Consider the following 20,349-nt stretch of genomic DNA (forward strand, 5'->3'; position numbering starts at 1 on the left):
TAGATATCATCATGTATTATTATCTGTTAATTTTGAATGCATCCGAAAAAAAAAAAAAACAAAGAGCAAAAGCAAACGCCGGATGGTAATGCTATCCCCCAAAAAATTACTTAGAAACAATGCGTATATCTTCATGTTTCTCTTCCTGGAGACGATCAATCTCCGAAGCAATGCTCAGAACCCAGCGATCCTTCTCAATGCGACTTCGCGCCTTGAACACGATCGTGCGGCCGTGCTTGCCCAATGTCGAGACGTGCCGGAGTTCGCTCTTCGTCTCGCCGCCCAGTAGTTTCTCCTGCGCGCGGAAGTAGTTCCTCTTCAGTGGTTTCCATACTACGAAGGTGATGGATGTATCCTCGTCGCGGCTGGTGAAGCGATCTGTAGATAGATAGACCCGTGGTAGGGCATGAAGACCGGGGTTGTTACTGTCGAAGGTTTGGTTCGCGTACAGCAAGTCATCCTCCGCGAGGAGGCCGGAGTAGATGTAGCAATCGCGCAGGTCGATGCTGGTCTCGAGTTCTTGGTGGATGTGCGGGATCTCGACGCCGTTGCCGCGGCGCAGCGTGCTTCGGAAGATGAGTAGTTGGCCCTCCGTTAGCATGACATGGCAGCGATTAAAGGCGCCGTGTCGACGGGGCTTGCGGTATAGTTGTCCGGACATCTACTCAGGGGTCAGTATAGTTGTCAGAATATAAACGTGAGAAAGCTCACCTTGATTGTCCGACAACCAGATAGCGCACACATGTTATGCGTGTGCGGTGACGCCTCTGCGTTCTTCACTTCCCACTTCTGTGCAAACTGCCCGAGAATTGACTCCATCTCCTCATCGATATCTAGAAGCTTGAGATTGCGCTCTCGCACCCCTTTGAGCTCTGCTGCGTCATGGGCGCTGCGCGACCTCCAGTACGTTACCAGTGCACCGAGTCGCTGAACCCACTGGTCTCGAGAAGCACTGTCGTGGGCCTGTAACCGAACCACCAAGCCATTATCCAACGCCATTTCAAATGTCCTATCATCATCAAACTGTCTCGTTGCACCATCATCCTGTCGCGAATCGGGTGCCTCGCGATCAAACTCCACAGCAGGGCCTGCGCCAGTGTTGGGATCCGCAGGACTAGCTCCACGATGTACATGGCGTACTTCTTGGACCCGACACAGATCAATGTATCCGTCTGCGTGGCCGATATTGTGTACATTCCGTTGCATTTGAGCATAGGCCTCTTCGTCGTGCCGCTGGACAAACTCGGGGTTTCCACTAGATAGCCATGCAATATCCTCGTTCTCAACGGGGTACGGGTCAATATCCCATGACTGCGGCATTTCGTCCAGGATCTGTCGGGCAGACGGGAGAACGCCCGAGTCTTCCTCCACCAATTTCGGCGGCGCAGGTGGGTGCGCTTTTGCTGGTCGGCAAAACAAAAAGTAATGATCTTGTGTGAAAAAGTAGAGCCGTTTGAAGAACATCTTGTTCGCCCGCTGATGCACGCCTTTCTGGGATGTGAGCCTGACCAAGAACCCTTCGACCGGCAATGGCTCTTCATCCCTTCGTCCCCAATGCTTTACGACTGTCGGATAATGGTGTCGTGGCCGAAGCTCAAGCTCATGCGAGGACTGCATCGCGATTGTCCCGTACATCCTTTGCTCGTTCACCCCAAAAATCCATTCGAGTCGGTCGTAGCGCTTCCAGGCAAGTCCCATCTTCTCAGTCTTGGACCAGCTCTTCAACACCTCTGCCCACTCGGGACGACCCTCAAGCATCTGGATGCAACCTCGGATGATAGTGGCAGCAGCGAATTGCTCGTCCGAGGCGGATCCTTGGAGAATGGCAGTGTGGTGTCCGTTATCATCAGTTGTCTCAAGCTGCTCAAACGGATGCTTAAAGACCAGTGATACCCCAAGCTCAGGAACATTAATGGGAAGCGATTTCGGTCGCCGCCAGCCGAGCACCTGGCGAATGAACGTGTACCACTCGGCAGCATGGGCAGTCGATTTGGGGCGAATAATGTAGATTTTGGTGCCCTGCCGTCGGGGATGCCACACCACAATCGTCTTGTCAAGAGTTGAGTAGAGATTAACCTTGGTCTGCTTGTGGTTGAGGCGCAGCTCGTAGTAAGCCGTTGTCTTGCTATTCGCCCGGTGGATGTCGGGAACCACGCGGGTGCGATACATCTGCAAGACAAACGGAGTGTGCTCCAACGAGCTTTTGCGACACACAACCAGAAATTCGCGCCACTTGTCCACAGCCCGAGTTTCCATCCGAAGACTGTCGTTCTCGTTGTAGTCGGCAGGCAGCTCTTCGTGCAACGTCTCCTCGATGCGCACGAGCATCTTTTCGGCTTTGATGATCTGTCCGTCCTGAACTTTTCGCCGACGAGGCAACGTAGCAGACATCGCGTCTTGGGTCCTTGCAATGCGAGAGCGCAATCGTTGCTGCTTGTCGATGATGTTATCATCGAGATTGAATCGCGTCACCTTTTTAGCGAATCTGTGCTGGATATTATTGTTCCCGTTGGTAGCCTCTTCATCTCCTTCCTGCTGAGGCTCTTGTTGCTCCAAGGTCATGCGAGACGCTTTGCTCTTGATCTTGCTTTTGCCCTTGGACTTTGATTTCAGCAGACGTGTCGTTGAATCGGCATCGCTTGGAGATGTGGTTGGAGAAAGCTTGCGGCTTAGCCCGTCGGTCTCACTGGGTCCGCTTGTATCCAAATACTGTGATGACTCGACCGGTTGGCCGGGACTCGTTCCTTTGACGGTCGATGATGTCTGGCCCGTGTCTGCCGTACTTGACAGACTGGCCGTTTCTTCTCTGGCGGTGACATATGACGAAGATGCCATAGTATTGCCGTATACACTGCTCCGCCCCTTTGTACTAGCCTTCGGCGTGCTGTCTGAATCTTCTTCCTCCGGGTCCGGCAGAGGGTCAACATTTTCTGCCTCCGTGGTTGGATGAGAGAGTACCCGCATCTCGCCCGATGGCTCCTCCTCCTCCTCTTCTTCTTCTTGTTCTGCAGCTTCGGCCTCTTCCTGTGCACCTTCGCTTGTATCTGTGAGAGTCAAAGCGATCTCCTCCTCCACTGGTGGGACGGACTCTTGCTCTGTCTCATGGTCCTGGCTGGGTTGCTGGCGGTAATAGGATGCGACCGGGTCCGCGGAGAAGGAGAGAGTTTGCGAGGTGTAATTCCTGAAGCGAAGCCGTCTTCGATACCAGGATTTGCGGTGGCCCTGCAGCCAGCCCTCTGGTATTGGGCCGATGAAGTAGCGGCGGCTGGTCATGTGCAGATGGCGGGCAGAGCCATGACGCTGGGGAAGTCAGTACTTGTCTCCGGGGCAGATTGTAGAACGTACCAGCTTCTGGTCCGTATAGGACCCCTCTGGCAGGCCATGGTAGTGCTCGTGGTATGGCGTGCGAGGATCCGCATTGGATTGATCAGTGGAGGCAGGTGGAGTGCTCATCGCACTGATCAGAGCACACCGGAGGACTGGAGATAGCTATGAGCTATACATCGACGGACAGTGGATGTTTTCAGGGTCTCAGGGTCGGTAACGAAAGCAAGCTTCCATGCGGTCCTCGCGATCGGATCGTGAGCCAGCACCGCCCAATGACGTCATTGAAGACGGGGCGGTGCTGTTTGCGCTGTTTGTTTGTTTGCTCTGTTTGTCCTGCGTGCGTGGCCAGGGTCACTCTGGTTGTTGTCTTCTTTCCTCCCTCCCTTGAGTACCACCCATATTATTACCCACCATGTCTGCTGCCATTCCTCCCGGTGGAACCTGGTTCGACACCATCAAGAAGTCCTTTGCGGACGTGCCCATTGATGCCGCCAATGACGATGGCATCTCCACCACCGAGTTCCTCGAGGCCGCCGAGTCCCTGACCACTCTTTTTGGTGAGTGCTCACAGAAGATAATGGGGTCAATGGACCAATTGTCCCCTCTAACCAATCCATTCTAGACCTGCTCGGCTCCAAGGCCTTCCTGCCCGTCAAGAATGACCTGCTGGGCAACATCAAGGTGCGCTGCCCCTCACCCCCTCCAACCCCCGCATCGACCTCTAACCCCAAAATACAGAAAGTCCGTGAGAGGCAACTGGCAGCCCCCGCCGAGTCAGAGACTCTGCAGGCTCTTGTTTTGAACGAATTGAAGGCGGGCAAGCATACCGCCACCGAAGGTCTGCTGTGGCTGGTCCGGTATGCTCTGATGTTTCCATTCATCCCGAACCCCTCCACTGACTGGATTACATAGCGGCCTCGACTTCACGGCCCAAGCCCTCCGTCACAACTTGGACAACTCCGCGGTGGAGCTGTCCAACTCCTTCCGCGAGGCCTACGGCGGCACCCTCAAGCCCCACCACTCCTTCGTGATCAAGCCCATCTTCAGCGCAGCCATGTCTGCCACGCCCTACCGGAAAGATTTCTATGCCAAGATGGGCGACGACCAAGCCAAGATCGCAACGGCCATGAACCGTGAAGTCCAGGCCCTGGAGAAGGTGGTGGCGATCCTCAAGACCTTCCAAGCGCGCAAGGACGCACAGTGGAAGTAAAGCAGTGCCTGTGAACGGTGGTGATCTGTACATATTCCATCTGGTCTCATCTGCGAGCGTGTGTTGGTAGAGCGAATGCAAGGATTTGGAGTCTTATCAGTCAAGCGTAGCCCTAAACTGCAAGTAGACCGGGGAAGTCCAAACGCCAAGCTTTACCGCTAGGTGGATGACTGGAACGCCATGCTTTATGTCACCCATTGGGTTCACCCAGATGCGGTGTTCAGTGGGGGAGAGATTCGCCGAGGAGCTAACCTCCAGCGCAGTGCTAGAAGTAGCTCTGGGTGGTTATTCGGTGCTGGATGGAAGAATAAAGCTCAATCCTGTTTGAACGAGCGCAGACAAGCCTCCATCCCAGCGCCTACGTCCCGATGGGCTCTTAACATCAAGTACCGGGTGGCTACATCCTACACGCAGAGTAGTACTGACATCTGTTTTGAAGTATATTCTGAACACTTTCATCCCGAAGCACCGTCTGATCTCCTCTATTCGGATGGAACGGCAGTTGGGAACGTAACGGGCTTCTTCAAGATGTCCACTCGTGCGTATGAAAAGGAGTGGGAAATCGAACGGAAGCTGTGGAGGTTGACTCCGTTTGGGGTGTGAATACACAGGCACTTCATGAATTCCCAATTGGCATGATAGGCGCGCCCCGTTTCTCTGGAAGATCGTTTTGGGCTTGCGCCAAATCCAACACAAATGGCGATGGTGCCCTGAAACTCGCTCCACACAAAGTATCGCCAAGACGTATTAGACAGGGGTACAAGACACGCTAGCATCCATGGCTGGAGCGGTCTCCCCGATCTTCTCATTTTGAGATCCAGGATAGGATCCATGGATTTAGCTTCTTCTAGGCAAGACCTGTTGGCCTTTTCGCTTTGTGCCTGACTAGCTGTCATTTCCGACATCGCCGATCATCCCTGGTTGGGGAGGCATCGGTGAGCCGACCTTGTTGATCCGCCGTTCGGTTCATACCGATCTTGGTAAAATCTACGGTGCCACAGGACCGACTAGCGGTTCCTTTTACCCACGAACCCCTTTTCACGGGGGGATCACCTGCAAGACAAAATACCAAACGGTCTTGCCCTGAATCTGGCTAGATCAAGCCTCAAAGCCCAGCCATGTGGAACCGCGTCCACCGAATCAGATGAACTGGTGCCGCGGACTCCCAAAGACCCCCCGTTCTGCAGGCCTTTCCATGGAACGGTGGCGCTCCCACATGGTAGGCAAATACCGTGTTCCTCGGGGATGTTTTCTGGACTGCTCTCTCCACAGTCTGCCAACCCTCACATGGATAACTGCCTGGTGAATGACAATCCCAGTAGATAAACATAACGTAGGAGTCGGGGCGCCATCTTGATGTACTGCATGAATGGACCGTCCACTACCGAGATCTCCACCAAACTCGCGGCTTTGCTCGAGAATTCGATCCACTGCGACTGCTGCCCCCCACTACGGACGAGTTCACTTACCAAACTTGGACACTAGGTTTCTCTCTACAGGAGTTCAGGCACCCGCCCCTCGGCCAGCGCCGCTTGAAAACCCCCCACCCAGGTCAGCCGCGTTGCTTTCGCTTGCCACAGACGGCGGCGAGGGTTATGCTTGGCCGTTACTAGCGGGTTTTCATTTCTTTTAGGTTTTTTCCCTCTCTTTTCCTTCCTTCTTGTCATCTCAGCTCAACGGCGCGCGCCTGGTGTCGCCTGTTGAATCCCTCTTCCCTTCGCTGAACCAGTTCCGAGAGTTCTAAGAGACTAGGTGAATTGGTGTGCCATGAATCGCAAGTGAACACCATTCAACATGCAGCAATTGGAAGGCCGCAGCACGACGATCTTCATCGTCACGACGATTTTCCTCGGCATCTCGTTCATTACGGTTTGTCTACGATGCTTCGTCCGCCTCCGCCTCGTCAAGGCCTTCGGGTGGGATGATGCGTTGATGGTCTTTGCCATGATGCTGAACATCCTGTTCGCGCTCTGTGGTATCACGGGTGCATTGTATGGTATCGGACAGAGGACAGAGCCTCTTCTGATGAAAGGAACGGCCGAAACTGCCATGTTTGTATGTTGATTCCCTTTTCCACCTTTTCTCGCGGAAGATACCTAATGTCACTCCCAGTGGTGGTGGCTCGGCCAAACCAGCTACGTCTGGGTCTGCGCCATCGCAAAGAGCTCGATCGCCGTGGCTCTACTCCGCTTGACCGTTCGCCGGATCCATAATATCATCCTGTACACAGTCATCGGTGTGACCGCCATCGTTGGGGTGATCTTCTTCTTCGTCCTGACCCTCCAGTGCCAACCGGTCTCGTACTTCTGGCACCGCATCCTGCTCAAGGTCGACCCGATGGCCGACATCCATGGCTCGTGCATGAACATTAATATTGTCATTGCTGTCGCCTACGTTTATAGCGTCACGGCCGTGTGCTGTGATCTTGCACTGGGATTGTTGCCTATGTTTCTGGTCTGGAACTTGCAGATGGTTACTCAGACCAAGGTGGCGCTGGCTTGTATTCTGGGCATGGGTTGTGTGTATGTGTACCCCTCGCTTTCTGCCAGCTCTCTTCTGACTTTCTTTACAGTGCAAGCGCAGCCGTCATCATCCGCATTCCATACTTGCACGATTACAAAAACCCCGACTTCTTATGTGAGTCCAACTCTCGACCTATCTTTCCATGCCTCACGAAACTGACTCGATCCCGCCCACTAGATGCAACTGCCAACATCTCGATCTGGTCCAATGTCGAGGCCAGCCTGGGCATCGCGGCAGGCAGCCTGGTGACCCTACGCCCTCTATTCCGCTGGTTTCGCGACCCCAGTAGCAAGGGTACGCGGACGAAGCACACAGGAGGGAGCATGCCCCTCTCCAGTGTGAATGCGTCCCGCTCGACAGACCCCAAAGGCCCACGGTACTGGAGACCGGACCTCGACCCGGAGGATTCGCATCTCACCACGACCGTGCACACTGCCACAAAGGATAGTCGCACGAGTAGCCAGGAGGATTTGAATCCGAAAGAGTCAGGCACGTTCTTCCATGGCGTCAATATTCAGAAGACGTTTTATGTTTCGGAGGATAGCTCCTAAAATGTAGTCTGCTTCGTGCGTTGGATCCGGGGTCCCGTATAGGTATATACATGGATAATTATATTGAGCCCCTGATTTATGTATCATCTATGTGCCTGACGTGTCGTATATTATCCTTGGATTCTTAGTGCTCAATGAGTAGTGTGAGGTTGCTGTGTAGTTGTTGATGAACTACAAACTAGTAATATCGAGCTAGGCCTAGAATGGACTAGTTGTTCTGGATAATGGAAAAATTCGGGTTCTCTCTAATGAAACCATGTTTCTCAACGCTCTTCAAGCCCTGCCGGGCTAGCTCAATCGGTAGAGCGTGAGACTCTTAATCTCAAGGCTGCGGGTTCGACCCCCGCGTTCGGCTATTCCTAAGAACATCTTGAGACATTTTTTTTGGCATCTTCTTTTGCATTCCGATGATGAGATAAAAAGAATAGCTAGGACCTGGTTTCGCTCTTTGGTTTTTAACTTAGAAAGTGGACATTGATTGGATAAATGATAGATAAATGATGGGATGGAAAAAATAGCCAAAGCCATTCAGTATATACCCAAACAACCCTCAACGCCTGATGCTATGCTCATATCGTCGTAAGGTGAGGGGAAACAAGTGACAGAGAGCAAAATGGAAACAATGAGTGAATGAAACGCTATGAGTTTGCGGGTTTGTGAATAGCAAAGAAAGAAAAAAAAATCAAGCGCTGGCTTGAAGGTTGCTGGCGGTGTAGACACCTTCAAAGTCGAGATTGGCCAGCATCCCATTGACACGGTCAATCTCCCGGCTAAGGTCCTCGACATTCACCGCCAGACTGCTGACCTCGTCAAACTTGCGCCTCCGGTTGGCGTCGGCGATCATTTCAGACACGAAGAACTTTTGTTCTTCGAGCACGATCAGCCGGTCTCGAAGAGACTTCTCCTCTGCTTCCAGAGCGGAAACGGCACTGCTGGTATCGCTGGTGACACTGCTGCTGCTACCATTTGTGGCAACGCTGTTGTATTTGATTGAGGCGAGGGCTGACTCTCGGGGCCGGGATGGGGCCGATGAGCCATTGGTCGGAGTGTTAGGAGAAGCTGTGCGGCTAGGTATTCGGTCTGCAGTGGTGGATGCGTGCTTGAGAACTTTCGGCACGGATTTCAAAGGTAACATATGAAGATGAAGGAAGTTGGTGGCCTGCTGGTAGATGGCCTTCTGCAGCCGTTGCTGAGTTGGTGATTCAGTGGGCATGTCACGGATCCGCCGTGCGGCCACATCGTATTTGTTAAACGAGTCCATGAGCCGCCTACGGACCTTGGAAGCATCTGCGATTTGTTGAGACGAAGGCGGCCGCTTTGGATCTCTACAGGGGTTCACTGTTAGCAAAAGCATGTGGAGAAGAGATAATGAACTTACTGCAAAGCAGTCAGGAGTTTCTGAAATTTAGGAAGATGTAGACGGATGCCTCTCTCAAACTGGACCAAATTCTCGTATGCCCTCATCTCTGGAGGCTTCCGCGTGATATCCGCCTCGAAGTCTCGTCGATCGAACAAGGTTGCCTTGCAGTCTTTGCAGAGTCGGACATCTGTGTCGACCAAACTGGAATTGGATTTTTCCGTGGAGGCTTTCCCCGTGACTGTTAAATGTGGTTAGTTGCCACGTATCTGCGGCGGAAAGCTCAACTTACCAGCAGCAATACTAAGCCCAACTTCGCTGGAACACTTTGTGTTGGGATCACCGCAAACAACCCGCCCGCAGGTCCTGCAGTGATGCCTCCGGAATGAATAGCTTGAGAAATCCTGTTGGCAAAATGGACAGCGTGAGACGCTCGCATCATCCTGCCAGCTGACAATCGTCTGCTCCAGAGCTTTTCGTTGATCGCTCTGCCACGACATGGACCAAAGCTTGGTTGCACCAGGCTGAATTTGCTCTGCGGGTAGGTCGGCCAATAGCTGGGTTAGCCGTGTGAGCCGTTTCTCCAGGCGAGAAACTTCCAATAAATCCTTGTCGACGATCTGTTTCCGTATAGACTTGAACGCGTTTGTTCGGTCTCGCGTTGCTCCTACTTTCCATTAGTCTCCCAGAGACAAAGAGAGATTTGAGGAATCCTCACCGCTATGATCATTATATCCCTCCCGCGATTTGTAGCAGGTCTCGCACACTCTGGCCCAAATCCCTCTCACTGGCTCATACTGCGCCGATCGCGAGAGCTTCATTTGGTACATTGTATGTTCCTCGCAAAAGAGCTTCCCGCACTGTCGGCAGTTCACGCACCCGTTGGTACCATTCAGCCGTTTCCCACATGATGGCTCCAGACAGACGTCATAGAGAGCGCCGACTTGCCAGTGTTCCTTCGTAATAAGGTCTGCAGGGTCAAGTAATGTCGGTGGTTCGGGTGAGGTCGACTGGGGTACGAGGGGGCGACTTGAAACAGAGACGGACTGCTGATTCTCGTTGGATTCAAACACATCCAAGCCTTTGAGTTTTTGGTTTAGGACGGCAAGAGGCTGAAACCGTCTCGCCTTCTCCATCTGCACTTTGAACCAGTCCTTGACTTCATCTTGCCGATCGTCTTCTAGATTCTGGTGGATGTCGTCGAGATGCCTAGGTTAGGCGTCAACAGCAGTGTCACGGGGCTGAAAAGGGGAGGTTAACGATCAATGGGTAGGTACCTATTTAGCTGAAGTAGAGTTACCTGCAAACAGTTAGTATGGTCAGGCATGCACAGAGAGGAAGAGGCATACCATTTCCTCGCTGCAAATCGGACAGGAGAGTTGAGCTCCGGGCGCAGCCGGTGCCGCAGAGATGGAGGTGTCGCCATTTTCCAGAGAGATGCGCGAGGTCAGATCCTGCGCTTCGGAGGAGAACTGAGATGCAGATGTTTGAGAACTGAGGGAGACGCTGCTGGCGGTCGGCGATAGCACTCGTTGCTTCGGCGGGGCTGGAGCTGCTGCTGCTGCGAGAGTATTCGGAGTACCCAGTACACGCCCTCCTCCCAACGTCCTCCGTGACATGATTACGGGGACATGAGAATGACGAGGAGAATGACGAGGGCGATATGAGAGAGAGAGCGAGGTCCGCCCGGCATACAGAGCTGGGTGGAATGCGGGACAAAGTTGAGATGCCGACGACTAACAGCATGCGGAGTCAGCCTTGTTTGTGCCTGAGGCATCACTGATGCCTGACCACGTATACGTAAAATGAATGTAAGAATTATGATATTTTCCTCACCAGGTTTAATAGTGTCAATCTTCTGCTGGAGAGTCTACCATATTACCGCATTCAGGGCTGTTGAATAGGCCTCACTACTCACTACATGTGTTGTTCAGGTAGAATTGCATGATCACAACATAGAGTAGTTCATGGGACCGATACTAATCGAATCGGTGCTATCTAATACATAGAGGGTATCTAGGAGAATTGAAATGTAGAGATTCATGCTCTATCTCACAAACTGCGCACTGCTCTCCGGTCACAATGAACCATCATGTTGCATATCTTTGGTGCTATATACGTGTCACGACAGATAGATGACGAATGAACAGATGAACTAGATAGAAGATTATAATCTCAATATCACACGAGTATTAACTCACTCATCTAAGTTACCACTTCACAGGTTTCAGGTCTTCGCCAAGCGAAGCCAAGAACCAAATAAGCTTAAATGCACAGCTGCCCCCACCATAATGTCCTATCACGAACTAGAAGGTTGGCATAACGATCGTGATATTTGTCCCTAATGTGGCTCGCTAAAACAACAAGGCTAAACACAAATCTGATTTTTCTTCATATTGACATTGTGAAATAAAAACATTTTTTTTGCTCTTTTTCTCTTTTCTGCTTTTTTTCTGATCCGTTTTGTTGTTTTTTCTTTTGTCGAATTATACAAAGCGTAAGCTCATCATATATACATACCAAGCCATATATACCCACCTGTCCCATATCATACACGCCCCCATCCTATACACAAGCCTGGATCAATCTCCCGAATCCGGTCTACCTCTCATAGTCACGGTGGTAGCTGGTTCCAGTATTGGGATTGTCGTATTCACGATGCACACGTGAGCTGCCGTCGTCACGGCGGTCGACGTCGCGGTGGCGGTATATGCCGCTGGGATCGACACGCTCGCGATGATGTCGCTGCGAGCCGTCCGTGCGGTAGTCGAGGTGCTGGTCGTAGGCGCCGGTGCTGGGGTCGTACGCCGTAGCGCCATAGCCCGTGTCATAGGTCGTGCCGTAGCCGGTGGTCCCGTACCCAGTTGTGTCGTACGTGGTCCCCGTGGTGTCGTAGGTCGTGCCGTAGGTGTTATCGTGGTAGTGGCTGGCCATTTTGATGGTTTGTTCTTCAGCTTCCTCTGAAGCGGCGAAGAGGAATAGGAGATGATTGTTGTCTTGGAATTTTTGGCGACGGCGGCCCAGTTTGAACTGAACTTGTATCTGTCCCACAGAATCTGATCTAGATCTGATCTCTTTCATTTTCCATTTTTTCCCGGACTCTTATATAGACTTGTTTCATCTTGTGGCGTGGGCGAGTCAGAAAGATGATCCCGTCCTGACATCAGCCCCGCGGCGAGTAGCGGAGAAGTCGCCTGCGAGGCAACATCGATGGTTGGAATGGAACCGAGAGGCGGGGGGTCCCTTTTTCTGGGTTGCGCTGTGATTCCTCGATGTGTTCAAGGCATGCGGTTCCAGGCCATCGCCGCGGGAGGCGGATGATGTTGCGAGTACTCTTCAAGACTCTTCGATGCCACCACCGTGGAGCCCAGCAGAGCCCAAGGTCTCCGAGAGAAGGGGAAGAAAGGCCAATGCCCGCAAATCGAGCCCCAAGAATTACGTTGAATTCAAAAATTCCCACAAGTTCTAGACATATCAAGGTTTTGCATTATAGGTATGTTTTACAGCTACCTTCCTCTAGCAATTCAGCTCTCCCGGCCCAGCGCGGCCAAGGAATCCGACAAGAACTCGCTGGCATTCAGCAGGTCCGTACTGCCGTAGACCACCCGCCGGCGCGTTCCGGGGGCGCCCCCTGCACGCTGGGTGGATGTTGCACCCTCCTGCCCTGCTTGGCCGCTGGTTCGCCGCACCCAGTCCTGCAGATTACCATACTCATCCATGCTTCCACCACCGACCGTAAACACAATAGCCTCACTGAACGCCTGGCGACGCTGGCCGAAGCTGGCCCCAGTACCGGGGCCCGACCCACCCATCGCACCGGGAGCCTGAGCATTGCGCGACGCAGAGGCAGGGGGCATGGCGCCGCGCGCGTTGGCGCTCCGGGGATCGAAGTAGAGGTAGTTTTCTGTCTTGGCGATGGCGGAGCTAGATGCCGCGGCCGGGTCCATGATTGATTCGGTGATCTTGGTCACCGTCAGGTCCTTGTTGGCGGGCAGGAAGTTCTTCACACCGGAGATAAGCGAATCAAAATTGGCCCCCAGGGCGCCGGAAGTGATGCGGTCCGTAAGGCGGTTTGAGAGCGAAGAAAACCCGCGGAACAAATCAGAAGACTGCTGCTGTGGCGCCGAGGTGGTCATCATCGTCATACGAGTGATCTCACGGACCTGTCGCACGTACGCAAGAGAGCTGATGTCCGAAACACCGGCTTTGGTGAGCGCCTCCTCGAACTGTGACATCTCTGTGCGATTCAGCTCGGTCTCGGTGCTGAGGAACCAGATGATAAACAGGCGGAGCTTGTCCGTCGGGTTGTTGCCTTTAGCGGGGTCATTGATCAACTCCAAAAGCTGTGACTTGGATTGCTTGGTGATGCTTTCCTCCAGCTCAAAGAAGTTATCAAGCTGCCGATCCTTGATACCCTTGAGAAGAGCGGTCGCGATATTCATGTGCATGTCGAGGACAGCCTTGCGCTCCCGCAGTTCGGGCAGTAGAGTGATAGCGGCCTTGAGGTGCTGTGCAGATGCGCTGGTATCGTTTTGGAGATCCTCGATCGAAGAAGCGCCTGTCTTCTTCGTGATCTCGTTCGCGTCCTCCTTATAGCGTGTCAACTCGGTATCGATGTCCTCCGCCACTTGGGGGAAGGGAGCCCCGGCATTGCGTTGCCAGAAGAAGTCGTTGCTGTTGACATCATATGACTTCTTCCCCCCTCATCTGCATCCAGAGTGATCCGGTTCAACCGCATTTCAAGAACATCCTGCACCAACGACTGGTACGTCCAGGAATGCGACAGCATCGGAACCAGATCGACGTTGCGGTCCATAATGATGAGAACTGGCCGGGTTGAAGGCACTCCTGGCAGGGCTTTTTGACCGCCAGAGAACAGATTGTCTTTGGAGTTGAGGATATGATCACGCAGTTTCCGGTCCAGTTTTGTAGCGATCAATTCCGCCGCACCACCTTTCGGGCATCGGATGATGGGGATAGTACCTAGTTCATTAGTCAAGCACTTCGTTTCAAAGAGTCTTCCAACATACCCATTGTGACGCTCACGCTGAACAACCCACTCACGACCTTATCGACGATTGCGTCCAGATCTTCGTCGCTTGTCTTGGGGCTATTGATCTTCCAGTATGCATCCTTGCCCAGTCCCAAGCTAAACAGATCCGGCTCGGCCACAATGAAGTTGAGATATTGATCAAAGACCTGCGCAATGTGATCGGATGCGCCAGAGGTAGCTATTTGGGAGGCGAAGTCCTCGAGAAGTGGCCGTGGAACGGAGGATAAGAAGTTAACGTAGGCCGGGGAGTAGAGGCCATGCGACAGGTCATGTGCGACCGCCTGGATGTTCTCCGGCGTCGGCTCAACCAGGTAGACCACGGGGACGTCGGGTATAGGATATCGTTGCGAGTTGATGTTTCTGGGAGGGGATCAGTCAGTATGATCACACACCCCGAGGGGAGAGTCGCCGTACAGATGAATAGTGATCCCCCATGCCCGGAGGTCGTTGACGCGCAGCACACTGCTGATGACATCGCGGCCTAAGTTGTCAAAGACCAGGACTTTCCAGATTGGATCCCCGTCTTCATTCAAGATCGGGGTGGAGTGGGAGATCAGGCCGCCGTGCGCGGACGAGTCCAGCGCCGACTCATCAGCCGGACGGGGGTCATGATTCAAGTTGAGGAGTTTTTGAATGGAGACTGTAACACTGTCAATGGTCGCTCCCTTCGAAGACCCAGGAGCGTCGTCCACTTACCGACTTGTCGGTCCCGCAGGGACATTGGATGCGACGATGCCATGGCAGCAGTGGGCACCGGGAGGGCAGATGACGTGGCAGAGTTCAGCTGAGCTTCACAGCATAGAGAATCAATTGCCGGCAACTGAGACCTCAATAGATAAAGAAACCCGACGCAGGAGATAGGTCTGCTCTGTTGACAGCTCTCGGTCTAGGTGTCTCTGCTGGGCGGGCGGTGGGCGGGCGCTGACTAAGTCCGCCCACCACCGCCGAAAGGAACCCGTCACATGCTCTGCGCCCAATCATGTCTGCGCTCCGTCTCGTTTGTCCCGTTGTCACTTCAACTCTTTCTCTCTTCTTCATCTCCCCCATCCACCACCACCCCCAACCCCTGCATCCTCATCCCCTTCCCCTTCCCTACTACACTGCTGTCCCGTCCACACCTTTTCTTCGTAAAGCGAATGAGCTATGGCTCTAGAGGGGCTTGTTGTATGAGTGCCTGCTCTTGTTTGTTTCCCTCCAGGATCTTCAGGCAGGCTTTTTAAGCGCTGAAAAGGGGGGAATACAATCTGCAGCGGCACTGGTCCCCAGCCAGTGACCCCGAAACAGATTCAAATATCAAGGACAAGTGGACATCAGGCTTGGACCTCAGTACCTATACATACTCTGGTGGTGTCTGCAATACGGGTGTGCCCCCGGCCATCATCATAAGTCAGGCCAGGCAACACTGAGGAAATAGGGGGCCAAAATCCGAAGATATCGTTTTTGTGCAGTGGTGGGGATTGCCAGCAGGGTACCTTGCACCATTATTATTACTGTGTGTGAGATCACCACCGCCCAAGGGGATCCCAAGCGCACTCCTTCCAACCCAAATCCTGTTCCGTCCCTTCGCCCAACCCTTTTTGTTTCCTGAGGAATCCACCAGCCAATCAGCGTGCACCCGCTGCTCCACTCCAGCAAGGCGGTGAAAGCAGCCGGAGCATCTCTCACGTGACCGCCATACTTCTTTCTCCAGTGGGAAAAAAGAAGCTGCGAGCTCATCATGGAGCAGTCCACGACACAGAACCCCATACCAGGTATGCCCAATGTGGCTGCTCCTGGTCCACAGGGATCCCTACCCTCAGATTACTGGCCGGCAGTACTGGACCCCATCTTTGCCGACCAACCACCTCAATCCCAGAAACTACCCCAATCCCAGCAAGAGCCATTGGGGATGAGCTGGGATAGCCCGATATTCCAGCAGCAGCGGGTTAGCCAGCTGTCTGACCAAAATCATGGCATCTACCCTGCCATCCCACAGTCATGGCAGCCGAATCCACTGCACCAGAACCCCGAATCCAGAGGCTACGCAGCGCAGTACCACCCACCTTCCCAAGATCCTCAATACCAACAGGGCTCGATGTCATATGACTCCCGCCCCCTGACACCTTCCGAATCCTCTGCCTTTCCATCCTACTCGTTCCAACATACCTACCTCCCGCAACACCTTTCGGCTCAAGAATCGTTTCCGCAGCAAGCTGCTCCGCAACAACTACCACCACAACGGCCCGCGGGGTATCGGCCTATTCAACCGAACTACCCGGGGTTTCATAATGGCTTGCTGGTAGGTGGATCCTGGACATGGAGAATGATCGTGGCTGACTGGCAGTAGAACAACACGATTGACCTGACCGCTGGCGACTACGCGGACCCCGAACAACGCGTCCCCCAACACAACACCATCAACCCTCAATTCCTGAACTCTGGACTTCAAGCCCCGACCCAGCAGTATCAAACTGCGTCCAACAGCTTCCTCTACGTAAACCCCTCCGAGTTTGAACGGGCAGACAGTGGAAAGTATGGATGGTTATACATCTATAAGAAGGACACAGGCTTACTTGTTCGTACTAGACTCAATTTTAATTATTTCCAAAACGAGATTTCGCTTCAACCACCACAACCACCCGCTGTGCATCAATCGGGCGGCCAGGGACCGTCAGTCCAGCCAGGTGTGTTCTCAACGAGCCTATACTTTTCCACCTTGTGTTTGCTGACCTCAGAAGGACACAAAGTCCCCTACCCACAGGTTGTGATCCCGGTCAAGAAGACTGTTGCCAAAGGAAAACCCCCGGCGAAGAAGGCTGGCACCAAGGCAGCCGCTAAGGCAGCCACCAAAAAGCCATCCAAGTCTTCGTCTCCAGGGTCATCTACCGGCAGCTCTGACGATTCCGAACTTGAGATTGAAGCCCCTCCCGAGCCATCCCCAATCCCTCCCATCCGACCGACCGAGCCCTTTGCCGCGGCTGAATATGACACGCTTCAAATAGTGTGGTCCCCACGGAACAAGCGAGCGAGCGTGGATAAAGTCAAGAGTGCATTAACTGGATTCCAACAAATCACGCAGGTGGTCCGAGATACATGGAAACAGAAAGTTCAAGCGATGAATGTTGCCGAAAACAAAGGTGACAACGTCACGGCCACAATGCTCAAGCATGAGGTCGTCTCCCAACGGAATACGATGGATAAGATCGTGAGCACGGCGCTGGAGATGGGACACCCTACGGTTGTCGAGAAGTATGCAGTGTCTGACCTTCAGATTCCTTCTTTAAGATGCTAATTGCCCGTGATCTGTACAGGTTGGGAGAACATCCAAGGATCATGGCGCAGATCAACTCGTTTCTTGCGGACCGCTTCCAGGCGGCCGATTTCGAAGGCACATTGACTCTGAACCTTCTGAGGGTACGTCCTTATTTTTGCCATCTGCCCGATTTAGCTCACACGTCTATGTCAGCTCCTTGCGCGCTTCGTAACTGTGGATGAAGAGTTGCTCCAGAAGACAAATAATACCAAAGTAGTGACAAAACTTGTGAAGAAAGGTGGGCAAGTCAAAGAGCTTTCTCAGAAGATCTTGAACAATGCGGCGGCTTCTACAAAGCGGAAGCAGAGCAATGGAAAGTCTTCTTCTAAAGAGAATTCGCCCATGAAGAGTCCCATGGACTCTGCCTCGGTGAATGGCTTCAAGACTGAAGTAGCTGGCTCCAAACGGCCTCGCGAGGGTGATGGCAGTGCCCAGCCCGCAAAGCGAATGCTTGTAACCGCAAACCCCAAGACTGCTACTGCCACCAATGGTCCGGCGAAGCGGACAGGACCCGGTGCCCAGCTAGGCAAGTCTACTATAGCTGCGCGTCCCAAGGCCAACATCGTCGCTCCCAATCCGTCTAGCCTGTTTGGTAGCTTGAGCTCTGCTTCAAAGAAGCCAGGGACGACGAATGCGGAGAGAAAGGCTGCTGCCGCCGCCGCAAAGCCTGCGTAAGTATTTGCCTTTAAATGGATTATGAGCCGTTTTGCTGACGTGATTAACAGTGCTCCCCCTCCTCCGAGGCCTCCTCCGACCTCTCTCGGGGATATCATGGCCGGTCTCGATAAGCCCAAAGAGCCCGCGCCTGTAAAGCCCGCGGAGGATCAACCCCCCGAGACCGAAGAAGAGCGTAAAAAGAGATTGCGGAAGGAAGCCCGTCGCAAACTGCGCGTGACGTGGAAACCAGATGCTTCTCTGACTGAAGTTCGACTCTTCACCCATGATCCCGATGAAGAGCTGGGCCCTGGTGACGGCTCCATGCGCGGAGCCGGTGACGTCAAGGGAGAAGGTAGCGTGCTCAAATTGCACAAGAATATGGATGAACTGGAGGAAGAAGATCCTGGCTTGAAAGAGACCAGTTTCCACGAATACCGCGATCTCTCTGGTATGACCCTATTACTCCTCCAAGCATCAAGAACTCTACTGACCGTAACAGAAATCGTTATTGAAAGTGAGGATCTGAAGGGAGTCAACTTCTTCAAGCGTCACGGCAACAAACAGCCCACGAGCCCGGAGAAGGAAGCCCAGGAGCATCGGGAGTCTACTACACTCATGGTCTTCTACACCAACCCGGCCGAGATCCCTCCCTCCCCGAAGGAGCCACCTGCTGTCGACCCCGACGAACCTGCTACTGCCGAAGTTCCGTTCGGGGAACTGCCTGACTTGATCAAGGTACGTTTGTGACTGGACTGAAGTGATTATTGAAGTGCTAACTGTCGTGACAGACTCGTCAGGAACGCTTCCACAACCATGTGAAACCTAACTCTGCTCCGCAGTCCAATACCGCAGCTCCAGGATCGGACATCGCTGATCTTCTGAAGAGGCTCGGACAACCTGCACCTGTGGTGCAACAGCCTGCGCAGCAGCAGCAGGTTCCAACGTTTGATCTCGAGAAGACAGTCCAGATGCTGAGCCAACAGCCCCAGGTGCCGCAGGTTCCACAGCTCCCAACCTTCCAGCCACAAGGACAAGGCTTCGATATGCAACAGTTCTTGGCCTTGATGCAAGGCCTTATTCCTTCGCACGCCCAGCAGCCACAACAGGCTGAGAGCCTGGCGGGGCTCGGTGCGACATTATCCCAAATGCTTGGACAAAACCAGCAAGCTATTCAGCAGCAGTATCAGAGCCAGGGATACGAAGATCCTGAGCGCAAACGCATGCGCGGAAACAACACATACGATGACGAATCAGAATGGAGTCGGCAGAAGCGCAGCAAAAACGGGCCCATGCCGCATCCCAAAGCTGGATCAGTGGCCTGCAGATTCTGGAAAGATGGCATGTGCAGAAAAGGGGCTAACTGCACGTTCCGCCACGACAATTTTGACTAATACGATACCCATCCCCTTTATTGACTGGTTTAACTTCTTCTCTCTTTTCTTTCATATTCTGTTTGCACTCGGTCATGATTGTGTTTTTATCTTGCATCAGTCAATGACTTGAGGGGGTTTTTCCCCGCGGAATTAGTATGGCGTTGATTTGTGTCGATGAGAACGCTGCATGGCCATGGAAAAAGGAAAGTCGAGGAAGTATCAAGCATCGGTTTCAGATGGATGCATGCTCCCCGAAGGGCATCGGCGTTTTCTAGTTTCTGCTTGTTTATTTTTTCCCTTCTGTTTCCTTTCCCTCTTCCAGTTTCTGTTGTCCCTTACGGTTGCATTTCCCACCAAGCGTTCCATTGTGCTGGAAGACATCTTATGGCGCATATTTTCTTCAATTTTTTTTTTGCCTCTAGTGGGCAAAGACAGATGTACATTACCGAGTCATATCTCAATGCGCAGAACTTGAAGTGATTGCATTCATATTACTCGAGCGTATACTTGGAGAGTAGATGAGCTGGCGGTTAGCCGGCTTAAGTAATAAACAACACCCTCTGCTCTTGTCCTTAACTTGACTTCTTTCTTGACCTGCACTGCACGGGAACTGATCGTCCAGAACGAGTGCGAGCAAATGTCCTCAAATAGTGATTCCAAAGTTAGCAGATGCAACCATCTCATTATTGTTTGCTGCCATGCAATTTACATCGGAGGACCTCAGAATGGATTCTCTGAAGATGAATGGTGAGCATGTTCTTCTGGAAACCCAAGCAAGCAAGAATCAACTTCCCTGGAATGTAAGATTAACGGTACCTGCCAACATAGGCTACTCGAGCCCTTCCAACGGGGAGAAAGCCCAACATTTATAAACCACGCCCAAGCAGGACTGAGAGCTTTATCCAAGGACCCATCTGCATTGCTCGTGTTTTCGGGGTAAGGACAGGATTCCCGGTTTCGGTATTTCGTCTAAGTTGTGCCATAGAGGACCAACGAAAAGACCACG

At 52.9% G+C, this 20,349-nt stretch overlaps 8 protein-coding genes across 8 annotated transcripts; 4 read left to right on the top strand and 4 right to left on the bottom strand.

Annotated features, from left to right (window-relative positions):
* Positions 1-106: 106 nt before the first annotated feature.
* On the bottom strand, positions 107-3,453 carry N7510_002532 (sporulation-specific 71 family protein; the record flags this gene model as incomplete). The annotated part of the gene is made up of 3 exons (XM_056974459.1): positions 107-661; positions 712-3,300; positions 3,346-3,453. 3 exons carry the CDS (start codon positions 3,451-3,453, stop codon positions 107-109), a joined length of 3,252 nt encoding a protein of 1,083 aa, XP_056839576.1.
* A 286-nt stretch (positions 3,454-3,739) lies between these two features.
* N7510_002533 (GLTP domain-containing protein) lies at positions 3,740-4,537 on the top strand (the record flags this gene model as incomplete). The annotated part of the gene is made up of 3 exons (XM_056974460.1): positions 3,740-3,884; positions 3,950-4,184; positions 4,240-4,537. The coding sequence occupies 3 exons, from the start codon at positions 3,740-3,742 to the stop codon at positions 4,535-4,537; spliced, it is 678 nt and encodes a 225-aa protein (XP_056839577.1).
* Positions 4,538-4,717: 180 nt separating this feature from the next.
* N7510_002534 (uncharacterized protein) lies at positions 4,718-5,140 on the top strand (the record flags this gene model as incomplete). Its single annotated transcript, XM_056974461.1, has 1 exon — positions 4,718-5,140. One exon carries the CDS (start codon positions 4,718-4,720, stop codon positions 5,138-5,140), a length of 423 nt encoding a protein of 140 aa, XP_056839578.1.
* A 1,191-nt stretch (positions 5,141-6,331) lies between these two features.
* N7510_002535 (uncharacterized protein) lies at positions 6,332-7,611 on the top strand (the record flags this gene model as incomplete). The annotated part of the gene is made up of 4 exons (XM_056974462.1): positions 6,332-6,592; positions 6,650-7,059; positions 7,110-7,174; positions 7,238-7,611. 4 exons carry the CDS (start codon positions 6,332-6,334, stop codon positions 7,609-7,611), a joined length of 1,110 nt encoding a protein of 369 aa, XP_056839579.1.
* Positions 7,612-8,293: 682 nt separating this feature from the next.
* On the bottom strand, positions 8,294-10,587 carry N7510_002536 (uncharacterized protein; the record flags this gene model as incomplete). Its single annotated transcript, XM_056974463.1, has 6 exons — positions 8,294-8,936; positions 8,990-9,209; positions 9,261-9,635; positions 9,687-10,177; positions 10,246-10,268; positions 10,318-10,587. 6 exons carry the CDS (start codon positions 10,585-10,587, stop codon positions 8,294-8,296), a joined length of 2,022 nt encoding a protein of 673 aa, XP_056839580.1.
* Positions 10,588-11,569: 982 nt separating this feature from the next.
* N7510_002537 (uncharacterized protein) lies at positions 11,570-11,902 on the bottom strand (the record flags this gene model as incomplete). Its single annotated transcript, XM_056974464.1, has 1 exon — positions 11,570-11,902. One exon carries the CDS (start codon positions 11,900-11,902, stop codon positions 11,570-11,572), a length of 333 nt encoding a protein of 110 aa, XP_056839581.1.
* Positions 11,903-12,492: 590 nt separating this feature from the next.
* Positions 12,493-14,742, bottom strand: sly1 (syntaxin-binding protein; the record flags this gene model as incomplete). The annotated part of the gene is made up of 5 exons (XM_056974465.1): positions 12,493-13,642; positions 13,702-13,951; positions 13,999-14,381; positions 14,436-14,661; positions 14,718-14,742. The coding sequence occupies 5 exons, from the start codon at positions 14,740-14,742 to the stop codon at positions 12,493-12,495; spliced, it is 2,034 nt and encodes a 677-aa protein (XP_056839582.1).
* Positions 14,743-15,738: 996 nt separating this feature from the next.
* N7510_002539 (uncharacterized protein) lies at positions 15,739-19,361 on the top strand (the record flags this gene model as incomplete). Its single annotated transcript, XM_056974466.1, has 7 exons — positions 15,739-16,299; positions 16,348-17,249; positions 17,312-17,414; positions 17,467-17,984; positions 18,039-18,418; positions 18,470-18,705; positions 18,759-19,361. The coding sequence occupies 7 exons, from the start codon at positions 15,739-15,741 to the stop codon at positions 19,359-19,361; spliced, it is 3,303 nt and encodes a 1,100-aa protein (XP_056839583.1).
* Between the last annotated feature and the right edge of the window lie 988 nt (positions 19,362-20,349).

The sequence above is a fragment of the Penicillium lagena genome (genome assembly GCF_028827675.1).
Source record: "Penicillium lagena strain IBT 129212 chromosome Unknown utg000001l_segment0_segment0, whole genome shotgun sequence".
Classification (NCBI taxonomy): domain Eukaryota; kingdom Fungi; phylum Ascomycota; class Eurotiomycetes; order Eurotiales; family Aspergillaceae; genus Penicillium; species Penicillium lagena.